Consider the following 12,025-nt stretch of genomic DNA (forward strand, 5'->3'; position numbering starts at 1 on the left):
GAGACGGATAATTGCCAAAAATAATAAAATAAAATGTGGGCAAGTACTTCAGTCTAAGTTTCCTCCGAATGTTCCCAAAATTCGACGACTTGTTCTTACAAGGAGTAAAATTCATTTTTCCACTCCCTTATTCTTCCGAATTTCATTCCCCTTCCACCACCTCTTCCCTTTCTTCCGCCACTTTTTTCACCCATTCCGCTTCTACCGTCACCTCTGCTGCCCCTTCTACCACCCCTTCCCTTCCTTTACCTCTTCCACTTTGTCCTCCGTGTTGTTGTTCACCATTCCTCGTTCTCATATATTCATAGAATTCATTGTATTCTATTAAAAAATTCGTATTAATATATTAATGAATAAAAGATACAAAATATTATTGAAATTATTAATATTTGATTTTCTACAACTAAGATGACATTTAGTGTCGAATAGACTGAAATGGTATTATCAATTTTTCTTTTAATTAATAATTATTACCTGTTGAGAGAAGGTTGCAGCTGCTGCTGCGCCTGAGGTTGAAGTTCTTTTTGTTGTTCCGCCAACAAATTGAGTTGTCTTTGCTGCTCTATTAGTTGGCTCTGCAGTTACACCACCAGATTAAAGTATTTTGACTCCTTATCTTGATTTACTTTAATATTTAAATTAATGAGTATATGGTACAGGGTAGTTTACCTAACTTAATATATACATTAAAAGTTTATGGAGAACGGAAAACGGTATTGGTTTGAAATTTTTGTACCAATTATAATTCGACTTGAATTAACTTTCGAATTTATTCATTGGAAGTGACATCAACTTTGTTATTTTCAATGGAACACCTTATATATAGTATACTAAATTATTGGAAACATTTTTATTATTCAACTTTAGATTCACTTTTTGCTTGAAACAAGAAATTTATAAAGAAAACAAGTAAGAATATAATTGATAAAATTTTATTTTGTTACAAAATAATAAATGTTTCGAAATTGCTTAACTTACAATTAGTAAGAAAAAATCGTCGTGGGGCAGGAAAGCACCAATTACCAATTTCATTGAGAGAAAAACTTAACATTAACGAAATCATAAAATAAACAAAAACAATTTTAACTTCTAACAAATTAAAAATAAATAAATAAATTTATAATAAAAAACAATAAATCAAGTAATAAAATAAAATGCCGGCAAGTACTTCAGTCCAAGTTTTCTCTTAATGTTCCCAAAATTAGACGAATTGTCGTCACAAGGAGTAAAATTAATTATTCCACTCCCTTACGCTTCCAAATCTCATTCCCCTTCCACCATCTCTTCCGTTTCTTCCACTACTTGTTCCACCTCTTCCACTCCCTCTTCCGCTTCTACCGTCACCTCTGCTGCCTCTTCTACCACCTCTTCCGCCTCTTCCTCTACCTCTTCCACTTCTTCCTCCGTGTTGTTGGTGACTATTCCTCGTTCTCATATATTCATAGAACTCATTGTATTCTATTAAAAAACTCATATTAATATATTAATGATGAAAAGGTACAAAATATTATTGAAATTATTAATACTTATACTTAATACAACATTACCGTAAAATGGCATGGAGTTATCAGCAACCCTTTCTGAATTTTTCTTTTTCTTTTTAGACTTTTTTCCTTTTCCTTGACCTCCTTGATTTACGTTACCACCTTGATTTTCTGCAACTAATATATCTACTAATATCAATTTTTCTTTAAACTAATAATTATTACCTGTTGAGAGTTGAGCAGGTTGCAGCTGCTGCTGCGGCTGAGGTTGAAGTTCTTTTTGTTGTTCCGCCAACAAATTGAGTTGCCTTTGCTGCTCTATCAGTTGGCTCTGCAGTTGCACCACCAGATTCAAGTATTTAGACTCTTTATCTTGATTTACTTTAATATTTAAATTAGTGAGTATATAGTACAGGGTGGTTCACCTAATTTTTACATTAAAAGTTTATGGAGAACGGACAACGGTATTGGTTTGAAATTTTTACAGCAATTACAATTCGAATTGATCTAACTTTCAAATTTATTCATTGGAAGTGGTATCAACTTTGTTATTTTCAATGGAACACCTTATATATTTTTGTATTTTATAAATTATACATGTAATTGTGAAGGATTTTGAGTTATTAATGTTATATTAGTTGCTAGAAAGTTCATTTTTGGTATAGAAGTTTCATACAGGGTGTTCGTTATTTACATTTACTTCTGTGCATCAATAACTTTGATATTTTTGTTATATTTCAACATAATTAAATTGATTAAAAAAATCCAAAATATACACAGTGTTCCATTAAAAATAACTAATTCCATATAATTTCTGGCGAAACAGAAAACGAAATTTTGTTTAAAATTAATTAGAAAAACATATTATTCACAGTTATTCTAAAACTTTCAAATCAGTATCATTTTCCTCTCTTCATAAACTTCTAATGAATAAGTTAGGTGAATCACCCTGCATTACCTTGTAGTGGCTGATATGCAGGATACTGACTGCTACTGCTACTGCCAGTAATATCTATAGTAACTGGTACTATTTTACGCTCTGGGTAATTTGCCATCGCTACAACAAAACATTAACAATTGAAACAAATAAAAATGTGAGTTTATAATAAATACAAAAAAAACAAATATTTTACAACGATTTCGATCATTTGTTCTAATATCAATTTCTGATTAAATAAGCAATTATTCCTAAGAAATGAGAGTCAAAGGTGATGGCTCCCAAAATTTGGAAACTATTGTAAATAATAAATCTCAACAACAAAAACAAGAACTGAATTTTTGTGTATACAAAGTAAATTGTTATCGTTCTCATATAAACACAATTAATTTTTCCACATCAAGTTACTTTTTATTTTATATTTAGTAAATTATATTTATTAGTATTATATTATTTGACGAATCAGTTGATTTGATTTTGAATATATCACAGTTGTTAGTCATCCACGTTATTTCCGAACAATGCACACATTCACCACGATATTTGTACTTACCATTCACGAATATTTAACAATTTGTTCAATATCCAGGAAAGAGTAATCGAATAAATTTAAATCGACGTTCTGTAATCATTCAATACTTCTCAATACTCAAGACTTAATTTATTTTCTAGCGTGACAATACCCAAAACTAAATGTTGTATCTTTGTCTTAGCCGTGCAAACACAAAATGGATCCTTTTCAGGGTCGCCAACTCACCTTTTTTGACTTGAAGTTTCAGGATTAAACTACATTTTTCCGGACTTGTAAAATATTTTGAAACAGTTAAATTCTTATGACAAATATACATTTAAATTTTGCTTTTATCAATTGTTATTCTAGTTCTAGCAAGTTTATTTTTATATTTATTTCTAAATTGAATACTGATGAGTTGCAGCTGAAATAAGAACTAGAAAAACCACCACTTTATTTTGGATCTCACGATTTTTTTCAGATTTTTGAAGGGTTTTCTTAAAACTAATCTTGGATATGATATGTTTATACATTAGTCGTAAAATCGGGCAAAATTTATTTTAACATCTTAATCTATACGTTACTTGATTTTTAACATATGTTGTTTCTTTTCGAACCCTTTTCAAGTGTCAGGGTGTGGTCGCACAGTGGGTTCAAAGTTCCATTTAGATTTCTACATGTCTTTTTTTTGAACAGTATTTATACAGTGGTTTTTCCTTAAACAATTGTAATTGCATTGAAATAATGTATTGAATTTTATTTTGAATTGCATTAAGGTTTTTTAGACCAAGTACATTATTATTTAGATTAGAGTATTTTATAGAAAAACTTAAATTAGTTTGGCTACAAAGTTGAGAAGAGGAACATTTGTTTAGTTCATCTGATTGATGGAAGTAGGATCGTTGTTGCAGACATTCTGTTTCTTAAGGGATTTAAGCCACCACCTACTTCACCCCTTCCTAGAATCCGCGATTATAAAAATTCTGGGATTTATTTGTTTCGGCAGATTTTAACAATATTTTTTCTAGTGTCAATATCGACGTTCTTTTAGTTATATCATGCTTACTTTTTGTCGATTAGCAAATCATTTGTTTAAACATTCGTTAAGTTCAACCTTTTTGCCAAATATTTAAGTTAATCTTAAACCTCTCAGTTTCATATTTTTATTAGATTTGCTCACATTGAAATTAATTATTGAATGAAAATTTTGTAATCTAACATCATCGATATCTTGGGTAAAATAAATCGCTCTCTTTTGTAACGTGTCTTTCAAAAAGACTTTGATTTTACTATTTAATATATAGGGTTGGAAGTCTAAATTTAAAATTTAATTTCTGTGATGATTTACATAAATACAAATTTACTTGGTTTCGTTTTGGACAGAAGTCAGTTCGTATATTTTGAAAATTTGAATAATAAATAAATAATTGAAACAACCGGTTTATTGATTTTTATGTATATCTGTTTATAATCTTAATTAGTACAAATATACACCAGGATAGTTGATAACAAAATTTGTATTTACCACTCACAAATCTCTAATGTTAATTTCTTCATTATTTTTAGTTTCTAATATTGTTCCAGTGGAAGAAGATATCCTTAAAATACTAAAATTTCTGCAACAAAAATTTGCTTTATTATCTAATTGAACAAAATAAATAAAGAAATATGCTTTTAGAATGTATACGTAAAGTTTTACTTGTAAAATATTTTTAATAAAATAATTTACCATCACAATTGTGACGATTATTTATTTCAATATTTACTTGTGGATCAGTTTTTCTTCAACTAATGTGATGTATCACAGCCAATACATACATATCACATATATCCAATTTTAGTTAATTTCACTAACTGTATCACTGTTCTTAAATTTTTAATCCGTGAATATAATTAAAACTCAGGTTAAAAACAACCTAACTATATTAACAAATTCATAAAAGGATAACAATTTTATTTTTGTGATTTTGTATAACTCGGTTTCTAAGAAGGGGATAAAGTAGGTGGTTCCATATGGGATTTATAGTTTTGGGGATTTTGGATTATTTGTTAACATTTAACACTAGCTAACATATAACATCAATAAGTATCTTCAGTGAAATTGAGCAGTTTGTCGCATAATGAGTAAATAAATCCATAACTATAGAAAGACAAAAGGGTAATATTAACCATTAATCATCATTAAATATTATATTCTGTAAATAGTAAACCATGTAATATAAATTATAGATACAGCATTATTACAATTAAAAAAACTCGCCCTATTTGGCTTCAAAGAATTAATAATGAGAAACGTTTGCAATTTAATGATAAACAAATAGGAAATTACCTTGTTTGTGGTTTACATTTTGAGGATAGCTGCAGAGAAGTTAATGGAAACTACGATTTGGAGACTTACCATCACTTCATTTACCTGGTAATTTTTAGTATTAGAGTTAAATTTTAATGTTATTTAAATATATTTTTTGTAGGATACGTAAAAACGCAAAATGATAATTTTTTGCCTCCATCCCCTGCTGAAACCCTTACAACAACTCCTAAAAAAATAAAAGGTAACTTTTTTTTTCAAAGACATGATATAAATTAATCATTTTTATTTTAGAAATTGTGGGTATTATTTGTAATGTGGAATTTAGTCCTGTAAAATCGATATTAAAACCTACAAAAATTTATAGTAGAAAACGAATATTCGGTGTTATGGAAAATGATTCAGAATTAAATGTTATCTAAGAACCTGAAAATCCTTCAACTTCAAATATTTCAATGACATCCTCCATGCTGAATTATGATACAACAACGGCAGCAGAAAATCAACAAATTCCCAAAAGAACTAAGTGTAAAATATATTAATGGCAGGGGTAGATTGTAGATACCAGTATGTTTTTATGATTTGTCTCATTTTTTATTTTATTTTTATTTTTATTTTTGCAGCCTTAAAACAGATTGTATAACAACATTTTTGTTTATATTCTTAAAAATATTGGTATGTTAAGAAAAGTTTTTTCATAAAAATCATATAAATTAAATTTAGAGCCATAGATTAGTTAAATTTGTCAGTCAACTATAATTATCACATAATATTTTTGCTTCATTTAAAAATTTCTTATTAATTGTTTGTTAATTTAAACCTTATTTTCAGGTCCAAGGAGAGCAACCAGATTAAATAAAAAATACATTGAGTTGAAGTGCACAATACAAAAAATTACGAGAGTAGCTAAAAGGGCACACAAAAGAACATTTAGAAACAAAACAAAAATTGAAACATATAATGGCAAACAGAAACCTCAAATGTTTCGAAGGATGTTAATGGTACCACTGTGAGTTTTATTGACAATCACATTGTTCACAGAAGTTGGAAATAACCCATTTGTTTTTATTTTTGTGAACAAACTACTGCAACAGTAGAGTTGGTGAGGGTATTAAAAGAAGTAATAAGACATGTTCGTTTATCAGGTTTGAAATTTGTCTCTACAGTATGTGATCAAGAAGCAACAAATAACGCCGCCATTAATGTCTTATTAAAACAAACGAATACTTATTATATAAAAAAATATTGAAAACAAATTTCAACACTATTTAATTGATGGCAAAGAAATCGTCCATTTGTTTGATCCTCCCCACTTGGTAAAAGGTGTCCGAAATTCTTTATTAAATAAATTATTACATTTGAAGTAGGATGAGTGGGATAAAGTAGCTTGGTCACATATAGTAGATATTTATAAAATGGACCAGAAAATGGGGAATTTTAGTCAATTTTCAAAGTTGATAGATGAACTTGTCCTACCTCATAAAATAAGAAAATTGAGGGTAAAAAACTGTACTCAAGTGTTTAGTAGCACTGTTGCTACAGCTTTGAAAATTAGGGCTGAAATCAGTAATGAGCTGTCACCAAATTGTCAATTTTTTGTGGACCCTAAGGCTTCAGAAACAGCAGATCTATTACTCTTTTTTGACCAACTCTTTGACAGTGTCAATGGCAGTGCGATAAATCCTCCTGTAGGAAAATATTTGAAGTGTGGGGACATTCAAATCTAAACATTTCATGTTCTGGCAACAATCCCTTCCTATTCTAAAATCAGTGTATTTTAATTCTCCTCCTTGTTCCCATGAAATTGTCACACCATCACTAAAAAACTGGAATTTTACCCTTCGTGGCTTCTTATATTTATTGAAAAAGTTATTAGAGATGGGATTTAAATTCGTCAGTTCCAGGTCTTTTAGCCAGAACCCTCTCGAGAACTTTTACGGTCAAATAAGAAGTCATGGAGTGAGAAATGTCAATCCAATGTGAACCTCCTCAAACAAAGCTTTGATAGTAAACAATTTTATGTCATCACACTCCCCAAGTTTTAACTGTGAGGAGGATTTATCGACTGGGGCATTGTATAATTTAAAAGACCTCATTGCTCAAGAAGACGCTAGTGAGTCAAATAGCGAAATTGATTTTGTTTCAGAATACCATCACACTCTGTGTAAAAGATCAGATATGTCTACACCGTATGTAGCTGGTGCCGTTATTAAAAAAATGTTTAAAAAACTATCATATGTTAATTGCACTGAGTTAATGGTAACTTGTTTTTTTATAGAATTGCATTAAATATTTGTTTATTTTATTATACAAAAATAATAAATAATTTGGTAAAAGGAAAAGACAATAGGCATAAAAATTTAGACAATTTAGCAATTAAAGCCTTTATTAAATTTATAAAAATGAAAACAAAAAATGAATATTAATGGTCTGAATTTTTTATTAAAAATATTGTTTTAATTTTATGTAATATTGCAAGATTTCGATAAGAAAAATCGTAATATATAATAAAATTAAAAAAAAAAAAATAAACCTAGCCAAAGGGATTACCCTAATAGGTTATATGAGGGAGTTTAAATTTGCCGGGTTACTTTAGTACTGTTCAGTCCCAATAGATGTCACTGTCAAAATTTACGAGAGAGGGAGAGAGCAATCTATAAGTGTGTATAGTGTTTGCAGTGAGCTATGAATTGCTTTTGTTGTCGATACAAGATTGTTTCTACGTTACTTTGGAAACATGTTTGTACGTTGCCACATTCAGCTGTTGAGATTGTTTAGATCGTCAATCAAATGAACAATTTAATTTAGTTGTTCGAACAACATCGAATAGAACAGTCGCACATAGTCCACATCCTCTGAGATAATTCAAGACCGTCCTTAGTTTTCATAGGTTATAGGCCCAAACCCCGATGAAGATCGGAACTGTTGTAATAACCACAGCTAATGAGAGGTACTTACTCAAAAGAATTGGCAGCCGACATAGAACTACAGTGGCACCGTACGAACAGGTACGAACCTGGCCTGATACGGAAATTCTATAAGGTATGAACAGATTTATTTAATAACATTGATAAGGTTCCTGCTTGGCAGGGTTGGATTGTGGTATTCTGAGCCTGTGAGACATGCGGGTAACTAACCTGGTTATGCTTGAACCGCCTCTGAGCTCCTGGCTAGAATATGGTATCTTTTAATAGCACTTGAGAGACATGTGTGTAACATACCTGTTGATGTTGACTCTATTTTGAATGAGACACCAGGTATGATAGAGACCGTAGAAGACTGCAAATATGCTGCGTAGTGGGAGACTTTTACTATCTCTGTCATAAATTATGTCTCTCTAAAAATTCAGTGGGAACAAACGTTTTTCGATTGATATATGTCACTCCCCATTATTACTTTTATATTTGTTTAATTTTTTTAATTATAATTTTAAGATGAAAAAATTAGATTCGTTAATAATTTTTTCTCATAATAAGGAATATAAATTTACATATTATTTATTTTTATAAAATTAGAATCTGTAATCTAGAAGAAAAGTCAACACCAAAATTTCCGAGATTAGCAGGGAATATTTAGTGTTTTAGTTAGAGAAAATAATTTACTAAATTTCAGAATGTTGAGTCATGGGCGCTGTAACTTTTTTAGATTTTAGGTTATAGAAGACGGTCAAATGATGTTTTTGCTTTAAGTAAATATATTTCTGGTAAATAAATTCATTCATTGAATTTGAAGTGATAATTCACTTGCATTAAGTCATTTCATGGTTCCTGCTTAGTTATTGCTTTTGTCAAAATTCAGAAAGTTACTTTTACAGCAGTTATATTAGTTATAATAATTATATTACACTTTTGGTATAAATGTGTGATAGAGAAGTGATGTATCCTGAATATATAATAAAATTTATGCAAAATATTTAATTTTAAACCTAACCTATACTCATTTAATATAAATTTTAAATAGAAAGTGACAAATGGACAAAAATATATCTGTAATGTATAAGAATTGGCAACACTGCGTTGAATATGGCAACATGACCACATCCCGAAATCGTGCCTAGTTATATTTCTTATTTATAACATTGGGTTGGTACTACTTAGGTTTTCTATGAATTTTAACAAGTTAGTTATTGTAAAATGTTTTGCAAGGTTAAAATAACCATTAAAATATACTATGTAAAATATTAGAAATATAATGGATTTAATTATATTACTGTTGTTTCTGCTAACATATTTGTTCCAGTTAACTTTGTTTTAGGTGGTGTTGAAAACTAAATTGACATACATTTAGGTTATGTGTGAAGCAGTCTGCTCCATCTACAATTAAATCTGAAAGGTATGCGTATTTACTATGTCACTTGAGTAACTTAAATGTAGATTCTGTAGATTACTGCAGATGAGTTATACAATATAATATTCAAGCAATAATTCCCATTAAATATCTGTATTTGTTTGGGTTTGTAGTTGTTGCGTCAACAAACTCAAACAAATATAGATATTCAAACAATGGTTACAAAAGACCTTAAATTTCCATTAATCTTATCTGTGTTTACTTGATTTTTCCTTTGTAATTTACTTCCATTCATGTGTTTTTAATCAGTAAGCAATAGATAGAAATGTTCCAATATGCAACCCTGAAAGTAGAACAATCATAGTCATTCTTTTCTAGTTTCATTGTTTATTCTTTAATTTACACTTAATTTACACAGTTCTGATTAATATTTGCCAAAATAAGATAGATAATGTTAAAATGGAATGCTTTACATTTTTGTTTTTTCAGTCTTCAAATAGATTTGTAGCAGTTTTTATTTATTCTCTTATGTTTTAGACATCAATAACTGTAAAACTGTTCAATACTTAAATAAAACTGAAACCAACATTTTTAAGGTCAGCATGCATTCACACTTAATTTGTTACTTGTGTGATTTAATTAATCATTGTGAACAGTATTTTATTTTCAATGTGTATTTACTTTAATTAGTATTTTTTTATTACAGTACTCTTATTCTATAGTCCTAATGATCAATTATATTTCTGTTTTTACAGTCTTCTAAAATAGATTGTGTCTTATCTTTTAGATATCAATACCTGAAAAGCTAAACTCATGTCCACCATTACATCTGGGCAGCTGAAAGCAAAATATAAATAAATATAATTGTTAATCATTAACATATTTATATTAATCTACACTTATGCTATATTAATATGATACTTGTGTCATAAGGTCTTTTTGTATCAAAATTGTACCAAATTATCCTGAATGCAGAATGATTTTGACCACTACTGTAAACGGTTGTTAGAACACTGCCAATGAGTTATACAATATAATATTGAAATTTAATTTTCAAACAATTCTCATTATCTTTTTGCTACTTTATGTTAATATTGTGTTAAAAGGTAACGTGTACTATTAAGATTTTTTCTTGGTAATTTACTTCCACATCATTCATGTGTTCTTAATTAGAAGGCAATAGATAATCGATAATTTTTTGTTTTTACAGTCTACATATAGATTGTGCCTGTTTTGATCTTTTGTTTTATGTTTTAAGAGTCTATATCTGAAAAACTAAAATGATGTTCACCATTACATTTATGCAGCTGTGTTTATCAATGTTCTAATACATCTGAAATCTGAAGCAAAATATTTAAGGTCAGTATACATTGATTTAATTTGGTTCTTGTGTAATTTAATACATATACAGTACGAAAAGAGTTTTACCCATCTGAATCCAGAAAGAGGCATCATGTACAATAGACAGTAACTCTCCCACTATAGGGCAGACTTCTACTGTCTCTGTCATGCATGATGTCTCTCTCTAAATTCAGACAGGTCAAACGCTTTTCCTACTGTATAGTACAGGGGTGGCCAAGCTCCTTGATAGTCCGAACCATTTTTCAAAATTTGTTTTATAATTTTATTTAGATGTGGTGAAGCACCCCCACATAATAATGTCACATGTCGCAATACTGTGAAACTCGGAAAAGTACCTCACCCTTGCTGTATTTTCATCCATTATTTCTCTCTTATTCTTCGTATGCAATAGACAGAATTTGACAACTTCTATTTGCTAAATTATTTATATGCTGAATCCATAACATGGCACTGTCCAGAGTAAATCCTAAAATCTGTATGGTCTCAGGACTGGACTTAAGTCTTTTGGAGAGGAAAATATTCTGGGTCTTTCCTGTATTCAGTCTTAAACCATTAGTCTATGGTTATTACATATATCAACATTATTTTTTTTGTAAATTGGTATATTATTTTTTATTTTAATTCACTTGGAAAGATTCCTTAATTGAAACAATCATTTATTAGCATTTATTACATCACACAACGGAAAAATGATTTCGCTTTCAACTGCCATGAGTACTTTTGAATTTACTCCATTTTTTCAGGAGTAATTTCGAACAAAAACATATTTCCTTTACTGTCAAAATTTGCTTATGTTAATATTAATAAAATAGGTATTAAATTCATTTGCAGTTATAGTTCTACTTATTTCTTTATTTTTATAGTTCTATGTAACTACGTTTATAATGCTCCAAATTGCTTTGATTTTGTTTTTTCATGTATTTATTTTATTTTCGCAGAATTTTTGATATATTTGTTGGATTAATTTGTTAAAATCACTTTTTAGATGTTTATACAGCATTTGTAATTCTTTTTTTTGCTCCCATTATATTTTCGGCTACATCCAATTGTTTTTTAATTCTAAAGTTGTTGTATTTTTTTTTAATCCGTTTGTTTTGATTTTTTTTGTGGACAATTTATATTAAAGGCACTTATCA

The 12,025-nt window shown here is 29.1% G+C and overlaps 1 protein-coding gene and 1 long non-coding RNA gene across 2 annotated transcripts; one reads left to right on the forward strand and one right to left on the reverse strand.

Annotated features, from left to right (window-relative positions):
• Window positions 1-916: 916 nt before the first annotated feature.
• LOC109606043 (uncharacterized) lies at window positions 917-3,154 on the reverse strand. The gene is made up of 5 exons (XM_020022615.2): window positions 2,975-3,154; window positions 2,443-2,541; window positions 1,710-1,865; window positions 1,548-1,661; window positions 917-1,458 (listed from the first exon to the last, which is right to left on the reverse strand). Exons 2-5 carry the CDS (start codon window positions 2,537-2,539, stop codon window positions 1,232-1,234), a joined length of 594 nt encoding a protein of 197 aa, XP_019878174.2. The 5' UTR covers window positions 2,540-2,541; window positions 2,975-3,154; the 3' UTR covers window positions 917-1,231.
• A 4,921-nt stretch (window positions 3,155-8,075) lies between these two features.
• Window positions 8,076-11,606, forward strand: LOC126265900 (uncharacterized). The gene is made up of 4 exons (XR_007548388.1): window positions 8,076-8,282; window positions 9,495-9,572; window positions 10,786-10,886; window positions 11,160-11,606. It is a non-coding gene; the product is annotated as an uncharacterized LOC126265900 (long non-coding RNA).
• The last annotated feature ends 419 nt before the right edge of the window (window positions 11,607-12,025 follow it).

Source organism: Aethina tumida, chromosome 6 (assembly GCF_024364675.1).
Source record: "Aethina tumida isolate Nest 87 chromosome 6, icAetTumi1.1, whole genome shotgun sequence".
Taxonomy (NCBI): Eukaryota; Metazoa; Arthropoda; class Insecta; order Coleoptera; family Nitidulidae; genus Aethina; species Aethina tumida.